The sequence below is a fragment of the Bombus affinis genome, unplaced genomic scaffold, assembly GCF_024516045.1.
Source record: "Bombus affinis isolate iyBomAffi1 unplaced genomic scaffold, iyBomAffi1.2 ctg00000059.1, whole genome shotgun sequence".
Classification (NCBI taxonomy): Eukaryota; Metazoa; Arthropoda; class Insecta; order Hymenoptera; family Apidae; genus Bombus; species Bombus affinis.
The window spans coordinates 728049-755200 of NW_026108820.1; the positions used below are offsets into that span (position 1 = coordinate 728049).

At 34.4% G+C, this 27152-nt stretch overlaps 1 protein-coding gene across 3 annotated transcripts in view; it reads left to right on the top strand.

The window, feature by feature from the left end:
• The first annotated feature begins 519 nt into the window (after positions 1–519).
• LOC126926810 (uncharacterized) overlaps positions 520–27152 on the top strand; it is a 34465-nt gene continuing 7832 nt past the window's right edge. Inside the window, exons 1-3 of one of the 3 annotated variants that reach the window (XM_050743191.1) lie at positions 520–638; positions 21858–22024; positions 22937–23623. In XM_050743191.1, coding sequence (XP_050599148.1) covers positions 620–638; positions 21858–22024; positions 22937–23206 — 456 coding nt within the window. In that variant the 5' untranslated portion in view covers positions 520–619 and the 3' untranslated portion in view covers positions 23207–23623. Of the gene's footprint in view, positions 639–19614; positions 19733–21857; positions 22025–22936; positions 23624–27152 lie in introns of those variants that run through there. The other 2 variants (XM_050743190.1, XR_007714905.1) reach the window with 2 other exon arrangements.

Sequence of the window (27152 nt, forward strand, 5' to 3'; positions counted from 1 at the left end):
TCGCGAGACAATAGTGGTGGTTGGCGCCAGACAAGTGGTCGAGAAGAGTATGCCCTACTGCACAATCATAGGCGTAGATCGTGCACCCGAATTGTCCCGTCTGTCGATGGATATTACCTGCAACGACCTCCGTGATACATTTCTTGCGCTACGCGAATAGGTGCACCTGTTTGCGTGCCACTTAATATCGCGTACGCACGAAACAGCTCGAGAATTATCCACGAATTTTACGAATTCGCAGTTACTAATCGCTTACCAAACGTCGATTATGTCGTTAGCGCTTGAAAAGACATTCGAATGTAATTGTTGCAAAAGATAAAGGACCCTTGTAAAATAGACGATCCAATTCCTATCGCGTTCACAGTCGAAGCGGTACTGTGAGGCTCGTTGCGACCCGGCGTCCCTTTATACGATCGACCCCCGAGCTCAATAGCCAATCACCGTTACGCATTCTCCAACGTTCAAAATCCTTCCGTTGGATCCACGGACGGCCGATGTCAGTTATGTGAGGGGGTAAACATGGACGATCTGAATTTGATTCAATTATCCAAAGCGAGAGAAACGGTGTTTGAGTGGTGGCGCGAAAATTACCGATTTCGTTGCGCATATTGACAAAGTTATGGCGAGGGATCTGTATGGTATGTACTATATAGCTTTTCTCGCGGGCTATGTTTCTTTATATTGTATATCGAAGTACGCACCTAACGTTTCAAGAGAAGCTTTGCATGCCTTGTATAACTTGAACTGTAGTTTAGATTTACAACTTTACTTTAGTCTTTATGTTTTCTTACTTTTCAAGAGGTAATCTGCGATACTTGTAAATAGATACTACATATATATGTACGTTAACTTGTAATGTGTAATATTCCTCTTTGGTTAGGTCTATATTTTCTAATGTGACAAATATGTGTATGGTGGCCATCTTGTACAAGTAAACTGATATTATTAGCGTAATTTTACAAATTACAAGTCATAAATTATTCCTTTTTCCAAACAAAGAAATATACGAGAAAAAATAGAATAGATTCTTACGATTATTTTTGTGAAGTTTTGAAAAAATCATGTATTTAAGTATTCACGAGAAAGGGGAGACAGAAAAGAAATGCAAAGATGGAAAGTTTCGAATATGTAAAACGTAGTGAAATCCGTAAATGATTTCATAACTGCTCTTGAACATTTCTTACAAACAAACGAGTCATCTCATACTTTCCTACAGGAGAAGTACATATTCATCAGAAAAAATTCCATTGATGTTGTCTATGAATGCTTATGCATCCAGCGAAGTCTGTGATTATTTTCTTTATCTGGAAACATACGTTATAGTTTTGAAGTTATAGTTTTACATTATTTGTTCACAATCGTTATAAAAAGACCGGAAATGTATTCAGGTCACGCACATGCTTTACTGCTTTATACGTACTATCGATGTTAAAAAACAACTCGTACCGAAAGGATTAATATAATTTTTATTTAAATTTTTTGTTTCGTATTCATAGACGAAAACTGTTGTGTTGTTTGTCCGCAAATATGTAAAACGATTCCATTATATTATAAAGTTCTGAAAATCGATAGTTTTCGTTATACATTTCGTTAGTTAAAATAGTTAAATGACTTTCCAGAAACAAATCATGCTTCATGGACATTTTGAGCTTAGTTAGCGTAAAAATTAAACCTTGTTCTGTAATTAGTTGTTACATGAAATTAAATGGATTTCAAGTAGCTGGTATGTAAGTGATACTTAAACTAACATGTAATGCTTAAATCGTAAAATAAATATACATGTAAAATCAGTTAAATTTAGGGAATCAATATCGATAAACGCGAAGCTATAAATAACATCTTTAAGTCAAAGATTATTTGAAAGAATTTCAATTTCACTTCAAACTTGAAAGGATATTTCAGATCAAGTAAATAACAAATTTATACCGGTATAGTGATCTCATGTTTCTTGAATTCAAACAATTTGTGTAATCGGTACGAGAATGTATGCAATATGGGATATTAAAGAGAATCGCATTAGGCATTATTGCACCATGTACGTCATAAATCGTCGATGAAAGCTCTGAAGCGGGCAAAAAAGTTTATAGCTTCGATAAATAAACTGTTCTTTGTAAATGATAGGTTAAAAAGTAGGTAATCAGCATTAATATCAATAGGATATTCCATCGAATAATTTTAAGGATCTTTGTATTATAACATATCCTTTAGATAAAAGATAATTGTTAGTTTTATAACGAAGAATCCACAAGTGTTTCTACAGTAACAAAGTAATTAACGTTTCCTTAAGGGACTAATTCTTGTTACAGATTTCTTTCACCTTCATCTTTGAAACTATTCATAAATTATATTTATATCTTTCAAAAAATCACATCCTAATCCTTAATAATGCTCACAGTTTTGTAGTATTTAATATCTTTTGATTTATTCGAGATTTCTTCAAATCTAATACAGAATTCAAAATGTTTCACGTATTTATTATAGTCTATAGATTATGCTTACAGACTTGGTTCATGTATGTACGTATGTGTATTATACATTATTGTATTTAAGAATTTATATGATCGTCCCATGAAATACCTCTAGTCTGTAGGAAACAGTCTGTTGCTACTATGGTTTAGATGAAAGAATATTATGACATGTCGTTTAACTGTATGATACCATCTATTAATGTATCAACGATGACTTTAATGACAGTCTAATAGATATTGCGCTACAACTTTGATCGACGTGACTTATTTCTATGATGCACTTCGACAAGCTGATTTCAGCCAAATCAAGTCAAACGAAGTTTCTTATGTTTAATATTCATATAAACTTACTATGCATGTACGTAGTTTGTTTCAATAGCATCTACATAGTTTAAGAAACTAGTTGATGACGTTGTTTCAATAACACAATCATAGTGGTTTTTAGAATAATCATGATTCGAACGCAGACTATTAGGGGATGATATGTTTTAAGAACAAAAATTATAGTTTTCCCTTCTAAAACATGAGATTGAGATTGAAATAATTTTGAAAGAAGAGCAAAATAATTTTAATTCTTTAACCATTTAACTCTACCTTAATAACAAAATACAAGAACGTGTTAAGTATACATTATTACTAATTTAATTATTTATATCACTAATAAACAATATTCTTAATTCGCAATTCTTATATCATTGAACTATACTATTAATGAAATGATTTCATATAACTTGCAATTCAATGGAATAAAAACATGAATGAAATATTTAAACATACCTACGTACATAGGTTTCCAATAATTTTACGTAACTTTATGAATTAACACGTTACAATATATTTTGCATATATATACGGTATATATCTGTTACATTTATCAAAAATGATTCTTGTTCAATTACATTCGCCACTTATATCGCGGAAGCGTAAAATTATTTCAAACAATATGAAAATAATTTATCGTGAAAAATATTTTACGTATTGTTTCTCGTTTTTATCGTAAATTAAGCACGTTCCCATTTCTTGCCATAAGAAATAATGGATAATAGATAACAACAGCGTAACGAAAGTAAAAATTATTGTTCATTCACGTTTTGAACGTAATTTTATCAGCTGTACTTTTTCAGCTACTTTGATTTTACTTAATTTCAAAGAACATATTTAAATAATAGCTGGCTTAACGTATGAAATATAACGTCGAAATATTACCGCGACTGTCTTGAACAGAATTCCGCCTGTAGATGACTTTAAACGTTTCCGTATCTCGTAATTTGCGAGAAACGAATCTCACATACATTTCTACGAGACCTTGCTCAGTCCATCTTGCAGTTCCTTCCTTGATTGACTTTCAAATTTCCCCCTGGATTCTAGGCTGTTTCTGTCATATAGAGTGAAGAGTTCGCTGGCCCTCGAAGCAAAGAGACAAGCACATAGAAAGTCTGCCTTTGGGGTTGGAAGTAAGCATAATTTACGATACGATGATCTAATCCCTTCATCACGCTTGGAATATACATGGTTGCCTGTAAAAGGACGCAGTTTTATATTCAGCAAGTTGCAAAGAAAAGATCTATGTCATTTTGTGATCTTATAGTACTCACTCGAGAGAAAAGTAAATTTTAATCAACGTTATATAATATTGATGAAATCCAATTGCTGGGTCAAGAAGAAGAGAAAAATATCCTTCGCCATTCATAACAAATATTTGACTTTCTGTTTTAATATACTGCGGGCACGAGAAAATATTTGCGCGTGTCCATATTTTCCAATGAACCGTTTTCCTATCAGCTTTTATATTTCAAATCAAATCCTTATAATCGTATGAAAGTACCATTAAATAATACCAAGTTTAATACGTGTATCATGTATTTATATTCATATTATTTAAATACCTTTCGTAGTCACTGTATAACTGCCATCTGTGGATAATACATAATTCTCTATTTATTCCTTCTGTAGCCGATATTCCACGACATGCATTATTTATTGATTTGTACGTGTGTCCACAATAGGTAGATTTCTCTCTATGTGTATTCATAAAAAAAAATTCGTTGGATTCAAATCAGATGATGGAGGAGATTATTTTATTGGACACGTTTATTCTATCTATTCTATCGAGGGTTCGATTTAAACGTTCGATTTAAATGTTAAATAAAAAGTACGGTATATCAAATAAATAGGATTAATTATTGGATCTACGCTTATCAGATATTTTATACTTCTCTCATTAAACATGTACTACAAATTTACGGAGTTTTAGATTACTTCCTTGTAACATTCTCTCTCTCTCTCTCTCTATATATATATATATATACAAATATGTACATATATGTAAGATCGTAATCCGGGGATAATTCAGGAATCTATTCTGTAGTCTGAAAATCGAGTTTTTATTATGGAGTAAATAATAAAATACAAAAATAAACAACAATTAATATGCGTCTATAACACTAAATAGTAATTATATAAACGGGAAATAAAAAGTCTTTAGTACAATGTTTACCTGAAAATCGAGAATCGATTTTCAACGTCCTGAGCTACCGATCTTCCTTCTTCAGTCTTTAAAATTTTAAATAACTATTCTGTAACCTTGTCTGTCTCTAATGTAACTGTCTGTCCGTCCGTTCGCGAAAAATTTGCTTCTTAAAATGGTCGTCCATAAAATAAAAGAAGGTCTGTCCGTGAAACACAGCCTGTCGTGCAACCCGTAAAACAAAAAGAATCCCTATCCTACAGGAACTCTAGGGAGTTTACACCGCCCCTCGAATGGGGAGTGAAACAGATTCCCTTCAGATCCCCGATTACCGTTATCCACTTCATATATGGAGTTTGAAATCCTTCTTAGAATTATGAAAGGTCCTTTCCTAATTTCTTCCAGCTTATTTCTATTCATTTTTTTTCCGTTATGGGTGAAGACCATATCACCGATTTTAAATTCGTGTTCTCTTCTTTTTTTATCGTATTTTTGTTTGTTGATTTCGAAATTTCTTGTTGAGTTTTTGAATGCTTCTTCTCTGTCTCTTTTTAGGTTTATCTTATTCACCATTATTTCCTTAGGGACGATTTCAATCATTTTTCCATTCAGTAAATGATTTGGGGCAAACCCCGTTACACTGTGTCTGGTGTTATTGTTTTCTTCTACGCTTTCTTCTGTGATTTTTGTCCAGTTTTTCTTATTTTTGTCTGAATTACATCTGATCCTGTTTACTAATGTTTGATTTACCCTTTTGTTCAGTCCATTGGAGGATGGGCAGTCTGTCGAGGTGAAAATTAATTTAATGTTCCTTTTCCTCCTATACTCTTGAATTTCTTTGGATGTCATTACTGGGTATCGGTCTGCAAGGATAATTTTTATGGAATCAGTTTCTCCTGTCGAGTCTATAAGTTTTATGATATCTTCTGTGTGTTGTGTTTTCGATGTGGACATAAAAACAGCCCTTGAAAAATGATCGATGAGTATGTGCATGTATTTCTTTGGTGAGTTGTTATTGGGTGAAATCGACCTGGGAAATTCAGTGCTTCATAAATCACACAAGGTTGTTTCTTGGGCAGTGGCTCTGGCTTTCTGTCCAATCTTGCGTTACTCCCTTGTGTTTTTGTTCCCTTCGTCTGATATTGCCCCAAGAATCCGATTAACTCATTTGTTGATTGTACTGTTTCTTTATCCATTTTATCTTGAATGTGTATGGGTAATCCAATAACAATTAGATTTATCCCTGTCTCTTCAGAAGTCTTCCTCCTTACTTCCAATATTAATCATTCCTTTTTTATGGCATATTCAGTGAATGAACCTGAAATGTATTTAAAGTTATAAGTGTATCGTACTGCAGACCAACCTTTATTGCCAGAAGCTTTTTGAACTGCCACCTTCCAATTTTCCCAGTTGTATTCTTCATCCTTCAGCAGATTTGCTTGGTACCATTCTGATGCTGTTTTTCCCAAATATTTCTTCAAATTCTTGATCCTTTTTTCATCAGTTTGGATTTCGTATTTTTCGTATTCGGTTTCATACTGATATTAGAGTATGGAAGGGATGCGTATGTGAAATATGAATATTTCATACTCCAATCTGTGGCTTTTTGCCTTCCATCAAATTGTTTTATGACAAAGTCTGTGCCTTCTCTCTCATGCATGTTTTGTTTCTGGAAGATCTGTAATAATGTTTCTGTTTGAAGATTGGGCTTTTCGATTTCGGTCTTTATTTTCCTTGTGGGGATTATCTCCGATTCTTCTAAGTAAATATCTCGAAACACGAAGTTTAAACTTGTACCGATGTATGACGCTGCCGTTGCGTCATCCATCGTGAATGCAATGTTTCTGTAATGGCTTACCTTGGTTAAGCTGTTTGCGGCTTTCTTCACTATCGATAAACTGAATAATCGCGGACGATGATCTCTTGCTTGATATTCTGGAGGAAAGACATCACATACTTCATCTTCTGGTTTTCTTATGGATTCTTATGCATTCTATTTTCTCCCCCTTGCGTTCTCGTTCATGGCGATACGTAGCTTCACTTCTAACGGCATGGCGTAGTGAAAATCGATTTGTAAGATCGTAATTTGGTGATAATTCAGGGATCGATTCTGTAGTCTGAAAATCGAGTTTTTATTATGAAGTAAATAATAAAATACAAAAATAAACGACAATTAATATGCGTTTATAACAATAAATAACAATAATTATATAAACGGGAAATAACAAGTCTTTAGTACAATGTTTACCTGAAAATTGAGAATCGATTTTCAACGTCCTGAGCTGCCGATCTTTTTTCTTCAGTCTTTAAAATCTTAAATAACTATTCCGTAACCTTGTTTGTCTCTGATGTAACTCTCTGTCCGTCCGTTCGGGAAAAACGTGCTTCTTAAAATGGTCGTCCGTAAAACAAGGGAAGATCGGTCTGTCCGTGAAACACAGCCTGTCGTGCTACCCGCGAAACAAAAAGAATCCCTATCCTACATGAAATCTAGGGAGCTTGCATATATATATGTATCCTTTTAAAATTCTAACAAATTATACAGATTCATAAAAATATAGTTAAAGACTTTGTAATATAGTGGTTTTTAAATACACATATATAATTTTTAAATAAATGTTAAATTTCTTCCGACTATTCGTATCACATTACGATTATGCTCTTTTAGTTCTATAGCTTACGAAGTTAGTTTAGAAGTCGAGGCTTACCTCACAGGCTTACACAAAAGTATTGGTTGAAGTTTTCCTATCAAAAAAAAAAAAAAAAGTAAAAAAAAGGAAAAAGATGTAATCGCTTTAATCCGCAGGTTGTAGTTAACACGTTTGTGTTTCGATTTAAAAGTTAATTCAATTAATCCATAATATCGAAATGTTGCTAACTGTTATTTTATATTTATTTTATATTATTTCATATTCAATCGTTTGATGAATACCGTAGATATCTGATATTTAATCATTTAGATGAATTTCATAGATATGTAATATTTAATCGTTAGATGCGTTCCATCAAAGTTTAATATTCATCTGCCCACGTTCTCTAAGGGAAGATTTGATATAAAATAATTTTCATAACGTTTTAAGACATTTATAAAATGATTACGTAACACTTTATGTTAATTTGGAAATTTAAATAAATTAGAGAATTATCAACACCATTCGTTGTTATAACGATGCTTAATAACTCGGAATACAAACAGCTTTCAAGTAATCGGATAAAATTTATTATGCTGCCAAAATAAAAGTATGATTTATACAAGGTAAAATCTCCTTTGTAAGTAGTGTGATGCTCGCAATGTCAGGCACACGAAGTATACGCGCATATTATATCACGTAATTTCAGCTTTATTCCATCTCTTAATCGCTTGGTTTGAAGAAGCCGTAAGTAACAAGCGAAGCCATAGCGTAAAATAGTTTTATTAAACTTGTAAACAGATATAAGAAATATAGTCGTAGTATCCAACTGCAAGTTCAAATGCGAAAAATAACGTTCGGGAAAATTTGTGACATGGTGAGAAATTTTATACTCATATCCTAAATTGATAACATATATATTATTTGTAGAAAATTATATTTATTTGTATATATGTAAACATAATATCTATTAATGAAAAAGTTAATTAAGAAATATCCTATTATTATTACTATTCGTATCTATTATTTTTCATTTAATAAAAAACTAGTGTACACCAACTCATGTTCATTCTACTGATCTTATTTTTACGGTTCGAAATATATATATCGAATTTCGATTTTCCATCGTGTTTCGCTTATGATTCATAAATATTAATTAGCATGCGATTAATTGGTGTTATAATTCAGAATGTTCGATATTCATTTACATTTATATTACTTTCACGTTATAGTTCAATATTTAACGTTGGTTAAATATTTTATTATTTGAAAGACTTGTGTCTATACTTCATATGCGACAAGAATTGAGAATTCTTCACGTTTTTTAATTTAACGATCCTACTTTTATTTCAATTAAATCTCGATTCTTAAACTTTCATTTATTCGCGTCAAAATTAAATCCTAAGCTTCAATCCTACGCTTCCCTATGTAAAAACCTTTTAATCCTTATTTTTCGAATAGTTTGCGAGAATTGATCTTCGCGCAAGAATTAACGCCACTCAAGTACTAATTGATTCCATCTCCAGAGCGCTTAAGTGACATTCGATTGTCGCTTGAGTAGTTCTTATCCTCGCTGTAAAATACGACAGAATTTCGATTCCTCGATCATTAATTACATTATGAGACTACTTTCTCACGCTTTTCCATTCCACGCCGTGATTCCGCTCGCCTAACTACTCTTTCGTTATAGCGCCGATCAGACTTTCAACAAGCTCACGATTAATCTCGATAATGAAATTTCCATCACTATCGCAATAAAAAAGATTATTCTACGTTAAGCTATATCTTCTTTTTTTAATTGACAGAATGCATCGATACGTTGATCGCCACGTGTATTTTATAGATTTTGGCCAATAGATCGAATAGAAACACAGAGTGTGATTCTACGTGAAAAATAAGAAAGATAGGAAAAACACCTGGTATGATTTATTACAATTAATTTTTTTTTCATCCGAGGATCGAAATTGAGGATTTAACCGGTGTACTGAAATTTTTACAAATTTTATTCCACATTTTCCACTCGGTTTTTCACGTAGAATCAGTAATTGCTCGCTTCTGCCGCAATATTTTTCAGCCCATTTACATTATTAAAAGAAACGTTTTACTTTTCCAAGGTATTGTATTACATTCGCGCACACTTCTCCGACAACGTTACCTAATTCTTCATATCGTCGGAAATTCCTTGGCCCATTATTCGCGTTTCATTCGTTGGAAACTTGCGTTAATTTGTTCGCCAACTGGAAGTTACATAAGTCCGTCGATTTTTATTTCCACGAACTGTTAGAATAGGATAAAATTTTGTTGCCATAAATTGTATTTAACGCGGAGTTATCAACCACGAGCTATTGTATAAAGCTTATTACTTATTGTATAGAACTTTTACTATATCGTAGATCAATAACGTACTAAGATTATGAAAATTTATGATTTATTTATGACTTATTTATGACTTATTATTTATTATTATAATATTAAGACTTATGTACGCGACTCGAATATTTATGTATTCTCCTTCAATATCCTTAATCCCTTCGATATGACGTATAAAATTTACAAATTGCCATTTTAACACAATTCAAATATAGTTCGCGTGGACTACACGCGAACGATGTGGTTTCGAATTTATTAACTAAGCGTTATACTTCCTCAATGTGGACATTACTTATGTACATGGAATGTACGATTATAGTTAGAAACGTGGCTGAAAATACAGATTTGTTAATGCTATAAGTTACAGTTGCACAATGATGAGTCATAGCAGAAGAGATTACCATAACTTCGAATATAACTTTTATCGTTACAATTCTATGTTAACGTTGTATTTGCATCTGACAGTTTGTTGAATTGCGTAATATCACGAAGATGGCGAACTAAGTTTAACTTGCTTTAAGAATATAAGTTTAACGATAAGTGAAATCTACCAGTTTCTTCTCTTTTTTCTTCTTTTTTTCTTTTTATTTTGCTTATTTCCTTATTTCGTGAGTTTCGTATAATTCTCATCTATCCAGGAATAATTTAAATGTAGAAAACAATTCAACGAAATGAGAAATATACGTTTGTTTCATGTGCGATTAAAAAATTGCATCCGACGAATTTAATATATCAATTAATAAGTATTATATTTGTTTGGAATGTTATTTCTGCAAAATTGTTTAGAATTGTTCTTTGGATATTTAATAATACGTATCTTGTAAGTTAACGAAGATACTCGCGATTTGTTGTTGTTCTTTTTTTTTTTTATTCATTAATGTAACTTTTACATACTGCTGTGTCCGCTAAAATAAGTTCAGATATTATGGAGGTTTCAAATACGTAACGACAAGAAGATATTGTGCCTGGAAAATAGTAGTAAATGTTGAATATGTCGATGTTAAAACGTCTTTAATATATTCGGTATAAATATATCGAATTTAATTTATTTTCAAATTACATTATTATTTAATGCTCGCGATTAACAACTATTATCAGAACTTATTAAAACATCGCATCTCATCGAAGATCACGTTATTCTGTGATTGTTTCGTACTCGCTACGTTTTATGTACGTACACGTAATGAGAATTAAAATTTATCGAAGGAGGAGCTGCGGTCTGCGAATAATTTGTTAACAAAAGCGAAAAAAAAGAATCGTGTTAAATCTAACTAAGTATCTCTGTCTGTTGTTACAAATATTACGTTAAAATTGTGTACGAGACGAATAAATCGTAGAGAAATAGGGAATCGAAGAGGCAATTATGGCATAGAAATTAACAGGAAAAAATAATCTTATCTGTTAATTTTTATAGGATAGTTTGCTTTTTAATTTTTATCTATAGGCATAAGAGTAACCATTAGAAATACTTATAGAAATTTAATGGAATTTTCTGTTAAAATTACATCTACCTTGATTGAAGGAAATTTTAATTAATTTCATTCTTAAAACTCAACGAATCAAAGTAAATGCTTAACATTCGTCATACATTAATTGAATTCGCTAAAATTGATGTACCAAATACATTTCACCATGATGAAAATGCTTTAACGTTTGCATCGATATAATAGCGTTTGTACTGGTGTATTTATCGATGATATGTTTACTTGAAATACGTGAAAACAAAGTATAGCTACAACAGGCTGTTTAAAAACAGAATGTAAATTATTGAACGTACTTTCGTACTGTGACGATAAATCGTGGGGATTGTTAATGAATTATTATGCACTCGGTAATAAAATACGCTTGCAAAATACAACATCTTTTTGCATGGAAGCTTTGATATTAATATTAAATATGCAAACAGGATATACAGCGTGATGAAGCGTAGTTTGCTTATTACTTTATAGAATGTTATAAACGTTAACTTCATATAGTTTAAGAAAATTATCACGGAATACACGTCACGTTGCACATGGAACATTTGCGGTGACATTTCAAAGGCTGATTAACAGAATGTTATTATTGTGCCGTAGAGAAATACGATTAGTGCGCGGAATTTACTCGAAACTATAGTAGAAAAGTGGTAATACGGCGTTTATTTAATTAGAATTTCATTTTACGTTTTAGTCATTCTTAAGCAACCTTCCTCTTCTATATTTGTAAAAGAGGAAACGAACACCTCGCTTTTTTTCTTCTGGTAACTTCAATCTTGTAATTTTGCTAATAACTTAACGTTATAATAACTAAGATTAATATATTGTATAATAAAAATCCGTAATTCTTTCGAAGATTGACGTTATGTAAGGGTAAAGCTGTAAGTAAACGTTGGTTTATAGATATGAACGTTAACGGTATAGCAAACGTTTATTAAAGTAATAACGCAAATAATAAATGAAACATTTCCTTAAAAATGAAAGCATGCGTTGATCGAATGCAGTTGATTGTTACGTTTGACAGCCTATAAAATTTTTCTGAGAGTCGTGTTAAATAATGAACGTAAAAAATATTACTTTTTGCATGATTTATCATTAAACATGTTTGTTTAATAGAGCGAGTAAAACAGTCCCGGAAGGATTTGAGTTCTCATCGACCCTTTTTTCCCAGAAATTACGCTGTTGGTGCAACAATTTCAACAATTTTCAGCAGTTGCCAAAATTATTTTAATACAACTTTCAGCTGAAAAATTGTAAGAAATTGTTAGAATTTAATATTAGGAAAAAACGTAATATCGATGTTAAAAGAATTTATAAAGCGACACAGAAAGGACTTATTAATTTCTCGAAGGCAATTGAAAAGAAAAGCATGTTTCTGTTTTTGGGAAGCTTTTAAAGTCAGGTGTTCCATATTAAGTGCAATTAACTTGCAAATATTTATATTTGCGCAGTTCCTTCATTTTGAAATATTCGCAAAATTTGCTGCATATTTCGTGTTCGTTCCATCTTCCGAAATGAAAATAAAAATTTTTATTCAATGTCTGAATATATTTCATTATATTCCATCTTTCTCATGATTGAAAGTTTCTTCTTCTTTTTAATAATTATATCGTAGCAAATACACAAAGATATTCATATTCATACACAAAGATATAGATATTCATACACACAAATCATAAGATATTCATACACAAACATATTCAAGATATATATAGATAAGATTTATTTCATCCTCTACGTTTCCTAAACGTTTCATGGACTTTTGCATTTTTTAAATTCCCACAAATGCACGAACATCCGCGATCTAATAATCTAACGATGAGTCCGCTATTTCGGAAGATATTTCTATATTTTGGGTAAATCGTTGCTTTGTAATATTCGACATAAGAGATGCTCGTTAACGAACGCGTAACGTCGGATATCCACGTTTACCGCGACTCTTTCAGGAGAAGAACTTTGCAGCTAGGAGAGTTTTAAGGAACTTTTAATTTAGAAAAATTTTAAAGAACGACCGTAACATGTATATTCCGACGCAAATGTCGTTCCTGATAGGAGAATCACACAGTCGAGTTCAGCAATCGAATCGATGTTCAACAGATGCGAGGGCAGAAGCAGACGAAGAATAAAGAGAGAATAAACACGCACTCGTTAAATCAGCGCAACGAGTAAAGTAGATCTAGCCATTATTCCGTTCTGAAAAGGAAGACGAATGGAAGAGGAAAGGAAGGTTCAAAAGAGCATCGTTCGCTTTGATTATTGACACACGCTCACGCTAATAACGGTCATTGAAAGGCGAACGGAGAATGAGAATTATTGAAACTTGGAAATATCGAAAGCTTGAAGCTTCGCTAATTAAGAGAAGTCAACTGTCATAAACATCGATGAAGATCCTATCGACGGAAAGTTAGGAAATTTAATCTTTTCCCTTTACGTTTGACTCGAACGCGAACAGTTTGATCTGTTTCTCGTTTGAGGAACGACCTAACGAGTATACAGAGTCTTTCGCGTACATTACTCGTTGGAAGTTTCGAGTCATTGCGCGTTTCATCAAATTTTGCAGAATTTAAAGAATCGAAGACTTCGCTTTGATAAATTTTTAATTAAAGAAACGTATAGTCGAGTGCAGGCGATTATTGCTGATAACTGCAACATTTATTTTAGTAACGAAATTGACAGGAGATTTGGCATAGATAATACAGGAAAAGTATTTTAAGCTTTCCATATACGAGGGAGAAAAAGTTTAATTATTTATATCGTAAAGTGGCGTCAGGGAAAACCCGTGTCTTATTTCGTGAATCTGAGTCTTCTATCGGGTAAACGTTCCTCTTTAATAAAATCTATAACGTGTTAGAACGATACAACAATTTTAGTTATTCCGTAGAGTATTACGACAACAGTCTTAGACCATTTGCATGATGATCAGGATCTCATGGTCAAGCAGAGAAGTAAGTGTCACAGTGTAAAAGAAAAACAGTATCGGTGCATGACGTAGGGATGATGTACGGTGGTAAAGCGAAAGCTGAAGGACATTCGAATAAAAAGAAATAATAAAAAGAAAATAGTTATCGGTTATACAATGTGAACAAAATAACGTACGTGTTTAGAGCAACGACGTTGCCTACTACAGTTGTACGGTAACGAGCCTTTAGAATTTAAAGCCTGGATATTACTCTCGCGATGCTCGTCGATTATACGATGGACATTTTTCTAATAGTTTACAGTAAAAATATTCCTACGTCCAATAGATTGAATTTCAAGTTGAAAAATAATATTAGAAAAGACTGAAAACTTCACGATTCCTAGGATTACGTGTAACATTGCGTCTGCGGAGCCAGAAAATTGATCCACCGATTGGTCTCAAAGGAAAGTTATTTATAAGTCAAAGAGTATCGTATTGCATCGTTCTTTCTTTATTCGAAGCACTCGGGAACGTTCGCTGTAAACATTTCCATTGTATCGCGATCAACGAAGAATGATTCGTTTCGTAACTATAATCGCATTTTCATCCATAATGGACAAGACGAAACAAAGCGAAAGGAAAGTTGTACGTTCTCAATTACTCCTATACGGAACAAAGATCAGAAGTTATAAGTTATAGTCATAAGGGGCGACTTAATTGAAAATTACTTGACATCACGCGTTGCTCGAGAGCGAAGTTACGCGGATGTTTATATCGTCTGGGAGTCCCAGAGCAGCAGTTAAGGGTTAATATCGAGAGCGCAGCGATGGTAAACGTTATAATAATACAAAGTTCCGATATTCTCTAACTCTAAGCATTCTACAAATTTCATCTTTAAACGGTATCGTGATCTGGTCCTGGTTTAACCAATTGGCTGTTTTCCACGAGTATACTCGTCACGAAGAGATGGCAGTATTTTACGTTACGACGAGCCCGTCAGTACTAAATTGAAAAATAAAACAGTCGTTTCGTAACAACTTAATTCTATATTATAACAGCCACCCGTACTCCGTGTTCGACGAGTATACTCGCCATCGCTTACTGTTCGCGACACACTTTTAGGTACACGCTTTTCAAAGAGGTCGCAACCGCTAACTACTAAACTTTTTTATTCTGACATTGAAATTTAACAAGAATAAATCAATATTAGCGGCAATTTCAGTTCTATCCTTGGCACGTAAATACAATATAATTTACCTTTAACGAAAATGAATGCAATTATTCGTAATTATTCGCGATACTATTTACTTATATATTTTCCTATGTTGTCTTACGTATCTGTTATTTGTAATAGATGAGATCGAACGAGAAATATTAGAGGATCAGCAGCAGGGTTAATTTATCAGTGTAAAAATATGCGCAAACTTCCACGATCCAGTTATAACACGCGATATAATTCGCTATTTGCTTAGCTCGCTTCGCCAACTGCCAGCCTCGCTATCTTTGTCCATGAGGATCTATTAAGATTATCATTTTAATTACACGTTGGTCGATCGAACGGCCAACGAGAAACGCGGCCGACAATTTTGATTAAATAGCCGCTAGCGTTACCGAGAACACGGCTCGTGTAAAACAATTTCGTCAGACAATTTTGGTTATCGGATTTGTTCGGCGAGACGCGCAAACAAACCGGCTTTCACCTCGTCAAAGGCTACGTTTCACGCGAAACTCGCGCCAGTTACAGCGTTAACTTCCTTTGTAGTATTCATGGTGAAATCGCCAATTCATTTCCACCGTCTAACGAGAAAGACGAAACGGACGTATTCTCGGTGAACGCTTCCCTTTCGCGTCTCTCCCGTTCTTCGCAACGCTCTGCTTCAACGCAGTACAACCAGCCAGCTCTCTCGTTCGACAGCTGACAAATTGCCTGCGTAACTTGTTTGCCGCGACCGCGAGAACTATGTTTTAAGTCGAATGATCGTCAGATGTTACGAACAATTGGAAATTATCTTCATTTCCCATATCGCTGGCCGATGCTCACGATCTGTTCAGTTTGGAAAACATGGAACAGCTCGCTGGACGATTAGTTTGAATTTTACGGAATCGCGTTTGAGGTGGAATATGCCGAGATCGTTGATGTTCGACTGCTCCCACGAATACTCTGGTGTCTGTACGTTTTATCAGTCGAACCTAACATTTCTCAGTGACGGATAAGTTTCTTTTTAAAAAATCTACACATTCTTTTCTCTGTTCGATAGAATAGAATTCCGATAAATAAGAATTTGGTATGAAACTAACAACGTTCCAGTCGTACAGAAAGAAAATAGAATTTAATTAAAAAGGTGGGAGGTGGTGTAAGAATCGGCGATAGAATTCATCAAGAGTACGTGACGTTGGAAAAGCTACAGTCACAGATGTTAGAAAATGGAAACGTGATATTGAGAATTATGTAAAGCACGTGGATTGCTCGAATGATGGGGTAACTGTGGGGAAACCTTAAATACACTGATGTAATGGGATGGTTTCGTTGTGATAAAGACGATAATAACGACGATTTTATACAAATGGAAACAGCCAGCTAAAACGATAATGGAGAGGCACTTTCCCATGCCGAAGCACCCATGCCATTCGAAAAAGGGGCTTCGATCGTATAAAATTCACCGCGCAAAAGCTCCCAGGTACAGAGAAAATGTAATTTTACGCAGTTATTAAATTTACGCAGTTATTTCTACCGAAAGAATCGTGTGACGTGGTGCTTAAAAAGATATGGAATGTATAAATATTCAAAAAATCAATTTTATAAAATTAAATCTATCGATCCATTAATAGGATTAAAAGAAAGGAATACATCCGAAATGTACACAAAATTGAAGGAAAGGAAGATTTGTATAAAAATTGTAATAATACGATGCAGCAATTTCACGATACCATTTAATTAAAGTGGGTGTATATTTTTTTGAGAGCATCCTCTGTACATCAGAAATATATTACGAAATAGAAATATGTTATTACTGGTTTTCCGATGAGAATCCGAAGTGTATCAAACATTTAATCGGCGTAGATATTTATCGACGCAACAGTTGCAATTTCACAGATACAAATATCTTGCGAGTTCTCTCATCGTCGTAATTTGTATCTCCTTTTTATACATCGTCTGTCTGAATATTCTTTCTAATATTCTAATTGGACTGTAGATTTTGATGCAAATTCATATTTTTGAGAATATGATTGAAAAAAAAAGAGAAGTAAAGAGTATTTTGTATATTTTATATTTTCTTTCGTATCACGTGCATTTTGTACAATTTTATTGAAATTGGATTACAAGAGCCAAGCAAATCGAACATCAAACGGACTACGCGCCGTGTGTTACTTTATAGGAAAATCACGACAATGTCTGTAACATTCGTAGTATTTTACGATCCTATCTACGATAGCAATTAAAAGTTCATCAAACAGATGATTACATCACGTACAAGCCATTTGAAAGTCAAATTGTTCCATTTTCCGAAAATTTATTCTTTCTAACTTTTTAAGGGTATTGTACATCGTGGCTTATTAACATACTAAATAATAATTGACTGTTCGAATAGTTTGATGATTTTTGGAAAGTACGTGTCCCTGGTAAATATAACTTCTATGCACACTTCCAAATCCGTTTGAAATTTCACCGATACGATCAAGTTAGGCGTGTCTCGCTACAGTGCTGCAATGATCATTTCGAAATGCTTCGTATATCATATACGCAAAAAGTTTCCAGCAACGTTGAAACAGCTTCGCGAGCCACGTGTAATTTATTTATAAAAGATTTTTGCAACTGTCGAGACATCTTGGTATCTGTTAATAATCATTGAGATATCATTGCAATCAAGTAATTGCACTGTATCATACGCGATAACGAAGTTACTCGATTATTCGAATGGTATGTACTGGGATTAGTTTCGATGGATGTTTGAATGATGACGGAATATTTGGCCAGCATAAGGACTGATCCCTTCCATATCGATCGCGTTTATCGATATTTGATAAAGAGGTCGTTTGCAAATTACATTTACCGTCTACTGTTGCTCACGAAATTATTCCAACTCTGATACGTGCTTCTTTATAAATATATCGCGTGTGTACGTGTATGTTACATATTATATTACATATCGCATATTACATATTATATTGTATTTTAAGTAACAAGATATTTAGTGCGAGTGTATATTTCGCAGAGATTCCAAAAGTGATTAAACAGTCAATTATCCATCACATCGATGCATCTCAATGTTCAATGGGACAGTATTTCGCGTCTATAACATGTTGAAGATAGCTCTTTATGGTGTATCTCGTGGAGGAAATTAATTTCACGAAATTAATTAAACAGTCAATTATCTGTTGTACCGATACGTCTTGATATTCAATGGAATAATTTTTGATATTTATTGTACGCTCAAAATACCTATCTATACTATGTACTATTTTTCCCCCCAAATATTCGCCACAACTATTTTCTGCCTTTTACATTTGCACTTTCAGGATGATTTCAAATTCTACCAATGTGATCTGGATAGTCGTGTTTCGTTACAAAACGAACAAAATCCCGAAGTCTCGTGTAACGGGCTATAGGAGGCGTTGGTGCGTTCTTTAAAACAGAATAACTTTTCAAAAATTGAGTCAAACAATTTGTTTCTTTCCTTTTTTCTTTTTTTTTTTTTTTTTTTTTTACGAGTTAGAAGAATTGGAAAGATTAACAATAGGTGACGTGTAAAGAAATGTTGAAAGAAGTACAATTAGTCGGAATAGCGAAGAAGAAAGTAAAGGTAGCTTTTTACAACTTTTCTAGCTGGACCTGTAACGAAGATTTAAATAACACATTTCGAAGATTTCCTCTAACTCGTCGAGCAAAATTCAAATGGTTCGGTCCACAGTTGCAGACGAGTTATTTCGTTCGAATGAACGTACGAAACGAAAGATATTTTTACGGCGAGTGTCGGACTATTTTAGCTTTCGAGGCATTGTAAGTTGAATTTTAGTTGCGGTGTCGACAAATCATTGATTCAGTGACAGTGAATTTTCTTTTTTCTGGGTGTGATGCGAATGCGCAGAAACTTTGACGTCAAACGTTCCCGCTGAACGAACAGGACCTTCCGGCTGCCATGGATATTGATTTTCCTTGGGCTTCAAGGTTTCTGGAGCAGCTGTACCCATCCAGCGCAGACTCCGGCTATTCTCAATATGGCTGCCTATTGTACCCAAATCCGCTCGTTTTGCGTCGCAACGCGCTCGCCGCCATACACCAGCATGCGATCAATGCGCCAATGACATCAGCCGAATTTATTTTCGAATGTGACGCGCTAGACGTTATCAACATGGCCGATACATGTACCCTGTCACGTACTTCCTGATCGTCGCGTCTATCTCCATGGTCGTAAGCATCAATGGTAAGCCTCGCATTTCACTCGCTTTGTCGGGCTGCTTAAACCTTCGCCTCTTTAATTCGACGCGTTTCTCACACGTTTCGCCACGAATCAAATTACATTTTTCTGAAATTAAAAATTCGCCGATACGCGTTGTCCATCTTCGGTATTTGCGAGAGAAGAAAACGATTCTTGCGCCTTATTCGTCACGCCGATTTTCACGTCGATACGATCGGAATACCAAAGTTGATCGACTCGACAATGTATTGACCAGTTAGCCGTTGCGACTAATGCGACTAAAATGCGTTAGAAAGGACAAAACAACTACTTTGTTCACGCTGTATTATAGTTTTTTCATAATAATTATTTATATCTCTTCATTTGTTCGTTTTACCTGGTCCTGGTTTCCAAATGGTCGAAACGTCTTCAAATTTACGAATATATTTTAGTTTTCGCTGAAATTGCAGTTTAAACAGCAAAAACTGCTTTTTACGCGTGACGAGTATACTCGTCAAGAATAGGTAACTGGTTAAGACGGAAGATAATTTGCCAGGATAGACAATGGCGGTATTTCGTCTATGAGAATTTTTAATTTGAGGAATTTTTCTTTTAACAAAGAGCGTTTCTGTAATGGAAAATGGAAGTTTCTGTTTCTTCCCATTTTTCTCTTTCTTTCTCCAGGTTCCTTTCAATTGCATGGCCCTATTTGTTTTACGAGAAGTTGCGTTTTAGGAGCGTGTTTCGTTGAAGGAGTTTTCACTAGATGTCTGAAGGAACGATGTTTCGTCTATTTATAGCGAAGATCTTCCTCTACATATAAACTGCATATAGAGGAAAGTGCACCTGTTGAAGCCTTCACTCGTAGGTGTTAGCCATTTGTGTTACGAATCGTGTAAACAACGATCATCGTCCACGGTGCATTTAATTGACTTTTCTTCCGTGATAAGCTTCGCGATGAATTCTCATTTCGAGGCTACCTTTTTCATTTACCGTCTTGCCTATGTTTCCTATGTATAAAATAAATAATTCATACTGAATACATCTATTTCTATTTTCTCTTTTTCTTTAGATAAGAAGAATATTACAATCAACTTTCACAGAGAATTTTTAACATAAGATCGTCCCAAAAGTGTCTTTTATCTTATAAGGAAATAATAGACGCACAACATTTTTTGTTTTAAATTATTTTATTGAATTACGTTTAATCCATCTTATTCTATTGGAACCAGATGTGAAATAAAACAGTATAATTTTTAACTTCATGAAATATACATAGAATATTTCGTGGATATCGAATCTGCAGTCTTGCGTAGATCCAATTGTCGTATAGATGCAAACGTAGTCGTATACCGTCTGTTTAGTCTTCGGAGATGATCCAATCTGTTAAGAAGCTGAAACTCTAGAGGATTGGTACGATTGGTCAAACTTGCGTGGAAGCGTTTTTCCGAACTTGGAAATATCTTTCATAACTGTAGGTATTTTTAAGTACCCGTGTATGATTTCGTTGATTACCTGCCAATGGATAAGGAATACGTTTGCTGCTCTCGGAATACGTTTAATTGAAATAAATCGAAATAAATTTTTCGTAATTTCCGGATACGTTTACGATATTTTGCTTGCCAAGTCTTACCGTCGGACGTATCGCAAGAACAGCAGGAAAATTTGGCGAAATATCGTTAGAGACGCTATTCGACGGAAAAGCTAAACATCCGAAGAATTCCGTTCTAAATAAGAAACCTAAACCGATGTTTCACCTTATTAGACGATTTCCTCGATGATATCCCTTTCCGCAATCTTCCTAGCAATCTTGTCAACGAACGCGACGAAATTTCATCTTACGCATATCGCCGATGTGTCTGTAAATGTCAAGACTAATATCTATTTATTTGTACAAAAATGTACAAAAATCTGACGTTAATGAAAGCACGACACATTTGTTTGAAAAATGAAAGAAAGGAAGAAGTAGAAGGAAGTAATTTCTAAGAAATAAAAGAGAGAAAGATGCGAAGCATTAAAAAGTAGACAACGATTTGCCCAACGTCTTACGTCCGATTCCTACGTCGATTTTAATAATCTTTAGAAATCTAGGATAAATCACGATTTCTATTAATTAATACGTATTTGTCGGTTGATTGTGTCCGATGATCAGGCCAACTGTTAACTACGGAACATCGAACTCACGCAGCGTCGGAACGAGCAAACGATTTATGGTGTCATCAGTGTGATACAATGGAAGATGGAGAGAGATGCGCCAATCTGACTGGAAACTTCACCACTTTCGGGCACAAGTGCACTGGTGATAAAAGGACCTGTATGGTAATGACAAATGATAACAGCGATTCCAACGCTTGTTGATTATACACAGGTCACGCACGTGTTTCAGCAGATGTTTGATATTTTGCTTTGATCGCGTGCTTTTAAAGCAAACAGAATATAGCAAACAGCTAGCTAAAAGCGATATTAGTTATCGTCAACACGAGAGCGAGAGAAGGCTGTTCAAGATAGAGCCACAGTTTCATTTCGTTCATAACGCGATTTTAGTGTTTGGAAATGTTCAATATAGTCGATCAATTCAGTTTCATAATAATTACGTACTTTATTGAAATTGAATCCGCTTTATAGGAACATATGTACATGGTGTACACATTAGAGGGAATATGCAAATGCAATTTTTTATTTGTTCTTCTTATTTATTGGTAATCAACAATGATATTGGATATGATATAATTGTACAGTTTGCACATACACGGCAAAAATTTTACGAAATCCGTAATCGATATTAACCGACCGAATTAACAATGAACGAACCGTATTCTCTGGAAATGATGCGAGATATTCTGGAAAATTGATATTCCCTTGACTAAAAATATGTTACGTTCACACTCACTCGTGTTCGTTACAAGTTCCAATGTGAAATGTCATACAGAGTGAAACAAGGAATTGTTGCAAATATTAATTTAATTTTAGTATCAAGAATCATTCTACGTACATGTAGAATTCTTTCTCATCTTTTCTTTTCAGTCTTCTTTTTTCTCTTTTCGCTCGATACTATCAAGTTCGTGGTTTAATGCCGCCCAAAATGAGCTCGTACTCGGACAAAATTAAAAGAAATACTATATTTTAGCGTACGAGTGTCTCTTGCGATCCGCTAGGACATGTCATATAACGAACATCGTGAAAGTTTAAAATCTGCAAATATTCCTTTCACGTTTGCTTCTTTCTCTTCAGGTAAAGCGATTTTCTTACACTACCAGCACCGAAGATTCAACGTCTAGTCCACAAACTTGGTCGGTGGAGAGAAAGTGTACTAACAAATGCGACTCCGGATGTATAGTGGTCGGTGAACGAACAAAACTCTTCGCTTGCACCACTTGCTGCGAGAAATCGTTTTGCAATATCGGTACCGGTGCTGCGAACGATCTGACGATAAGAGGGATCGATCTGTTTCTAGCTTTAGTATTACAAATTACATTAACAATTATCATGTATCCGTCCTGACATTGCAGACGAAGTAACACACGATCGTGAATCATTTTAGTCGCCGATGAGAATAATTGGTTCTATTAACGCGTTTATACGTACATTGTAACATACACTGTAATATTACACAACAACACGATACATAAGATTTATCGCATTACCAATGAAAATGCTGTTTTCATTTTATAAATGTGTACATGGAGTTTCATTCCTTATGTGTTTCATAATAATATTACGATGAATATTGATTAATAAATCAATAAAATTACGACGATATCGATAATACGAAGCTCAGAAATAAGAAAATAATAATGATGTTCTCGTTCTAATGATGTCGATAAATCAAAGAACAATTGATAATATAAAAAGGGGATGTTCTTAAGAATACGATGCTCATAATTATAATAATTACAAATACAATCAAATCTACGAGAATGAGATTTAAAACACTGCTAAGTTATTACTCGATCGTTCAACGAACCAATGTAATTTAATTTGTAAATTTTAGAAAAATTGTTATAGCAATACACTACCAATAAATTGTATAAAGTAACAAACTTTTCTAAAAAAAAAAAATTCATTAAAACTCTCGATTTAATAATAAATACTTTTTATCGATTTCCATTTTTCCATTATCCTCTACTTAATTCCCAAGGATGTCAATGAGAAACATATTAGGTTGTTCCAAAAGTCTCTGTCTGTTTTATAAGAAAATAATAGATGCACAACATTTTTTCTTTTACATTATTTTATTGAATTTTGTATGATCCGTTTTCTACTAATAGAACAAAATGGATCATAATGTAAAACAAAAAATGATGTGCATCTGTCACTTCCTTATAAAACGAAAGAAATTTTTGGGAAAACTCAATAGAATGGGAATTTTCTCGTGGACACATAACATTAGAAAATTGTACACAACTTTTATTTAAATTCCTTCGTACGATCTCTGTACAATATTCTTTTACTAATTATACCTTAATTTTCTTTTTATTTTACTTTAATTTTTAAGTATCCTCCGATTGGTTTCCAATTATTTTGATTATTTTGCAGGAAGCGAACAATTTTAACGATCGGCATATTTTTCGATACTCGTGAACAAGAGTGTACAACCTGGACGTTTATACACACCCACATTTCTCTCAAACGCACAAACATCCGCATTCCGTTTATAATACTAAAATTTCGCTGGAAACAGGGAAACGCGAGATCAGGTATCTACTAAATCGCTTAAACTATATAGTTTATACCAGCGCGTTTACAGCTGTAACCAATTAACGTAATTACACTGCCTAAATGAAAGCATTCAGTTTATACTCGTGCATTCTGTTCTTTCAACAGCATCCTGGAAATCTGCGTGTTATCATTTTCGTAGAAATCGAGAGAGCTTAGGTTGAATGTAGATCCGACATCGTCAAACGGAAAATTACAAAGTTCTTGAATTCCTGGAAGGTTCTAACGGGATATAGGGTTTTGTTCCAATGGAAAACACATATTCGTTTCTAGAAATCGGTTTTAATTAAATTTCCACATCCGTGAACAAAGGGATATGATTTATCGTGCGATAGCATATAATGAAAACTAAGGCAAAGAATGGAATTTTTTGTTTTTCGTAGAAAACGTGAGACGACATCGCCTTGTTAAGAGGAAATAAAACCATTCCAAGAAAGAATAACGATCGTCGTTAAGCGTAATGTAATTTCTTTCTGAAGAGTCATACTAATCTATCGCCCACGCGTAATGCCTCGATGCTAAGCATCTCTCATTTTGCATCTCGTTCGTTGCCATTCATCTCGTCGTGTAAAACGCAAATAAAATGGAAAGAAATATTTTTTATTCCAAGAAGCAATTATTCAAACAACAATTTATCAACGGATAAGAAAATCAGAAATGTCCCTTTTAATATTTTTAAAATTAATATTAAAACCATCTTTCTCTTCTTTTTTACACTCTTACTTATCTGAAATTCTTTATCTCCTAATTTCGATAAACCATTTTACAAAACGTAGGCTATTGTCCGTTTTACGTTTAACTGTTATGAAATTTTGCAGTCCATTTACGCATAATCTTGCGAGTAAAGTACATTTTGCCAAAAGTAATCGAGCGTCTGTCTACTTTTGAACAATACTGTATCCAACAGCTACTTACAGTGGCTACAAAAAGTATTTCTGTATTATTTCTACTATTGTGTTTATCCCAGCGTGCTAATCAATTATATTAATTGAAAGCATATTAATTGTCCTCTGTCTGCAAAAGCCTTACCGACATTTACACGCTGGATCGTTTAGGATCATGCAATATCTGTTTACGTTCTCGTGTTTTAAAAAGTTTTTTTTTTTTTTATTTATTAGAATATTTACAATCAATTCTCGTTGAGAATTTTCAGTAACTTAGTTTGGCGTCATACAATGACATGGATTATAATAGTTTTATATTGTTGGTTCTAGTAGAAACTAAGGATTTAATCTAGAGGGTATTTTCTTTTTAGTCTGCGGATCTGGTCCGTCGTGTCCAGTAGTTGGGTGACTAGTGGGTTGTGGTGGTTGTTGACTCTTGTGTTATATCTGCTTCTGAACTTGTGTATTTCATCTTTGACTGTAGGTATCTTGAGGTCGCGGAGGATTGTTTCGTTGGTAACATACCAGGGTGCATTTAATAGGGATCTCAGCGTTTTCGATTGGAAGCGTTGGAGTATTTCAATGTTGGAATTACTTGCTGTTCCCCATAGTTGGATTCCGTAGGTCCAGACAGGTTTTATTACGGCCTTGTAGAGGGTTATTTTGTTCTGTATGTTTAGTTTGGAGCGTCGGCCCGTGAGCCAATAGAATTTTCTTAGTTTTTCCTTTAATTGCTTTGATTTCTCTGAGATATGTTTTTTCCAAGTTAGCCTCCTGTCCAGGGTCATGCCCAGGTATTTTACGGAGTCCTTGCTTGGGATTATTGTGTTGTTAATGGTGACCTGGGGGCAGGTTTGTTTTCGGAGCGTGAAGGTTACATGAGAGGATTTTTTTTCGTTTATTTTGAAGCCCCATTTTTGGAACCACTTTTCCATGGTGTCGAGACTTCGCTGGAGAGTGGATGAGGCAATTGTCGGGTCTGCGTGGGTAGCTAATAGTGCTGTATCGTCGGCAAATGTTGCTATTGTTACCTCGTTTGATATAGGTAAGTCGGCAGTGTAGATGGAGAACAGTAGGGGTCCGAGGACACTACCTTGGGGTATGCCGGATTCTATTGGGAATGTTACGGAAGAGGCGCCTAGGCATTTAACTATGAATTGTCTGTTGGTTAGGTAGGATTTTAAGATGGAGTAGTATGGATGGGGTAGGATCTTTTTGATCTTGTAGAGTAGCCCCTCATGCCATACTTTGTCGAATGCCTGTTGGATGTCTAAGAATACCGCTGAACAGTATTTTTTCTTTTCAAGGGTTTGGCTGATCATGTGGGTTATGCGGTGGATTTGCTCTACTGTTGAGTGTTGTTTTCGGAAGCCGAATTGGTGGTCTGAGAGTGTTTTCAATTCTTCTAGGAGTGGGAGGAGACGATTCGTGAGCATCCTCTCGAATAGTTTAGACAGGGTAGGTAAAAGACTGATTGGGCGATAGGAGGTGGTTTCATATATTGGTTTACCGGGTTTAGGGATGAGGGTGATTAGTGAGATTTTCCAAGCCTTGGGAAAGTGTTGAAGGCGGAGGATAGCGTTAAAGATTGATGCGACGAGTGCAATCCCCTTTATGGGAAATTCCTTGATTGCTTTATTTCCTATTAGGTCGTGACCTGCTGCTTTCTTGGGGTTTAGGCGACTGATTGCTTCTTTAATCTCTGCAGAAGTGAAGGGCTCAATAGGAGGGGACATTTGGAAGGGAATGTGCAGGTATTCGGTAACGTCTGCAGCAGCTACGGAGGAATGGAGTTTGAATACTTCAGACAAGTGTTTGGCAAATAGGTTGGCTTTTTCTATAAGGCT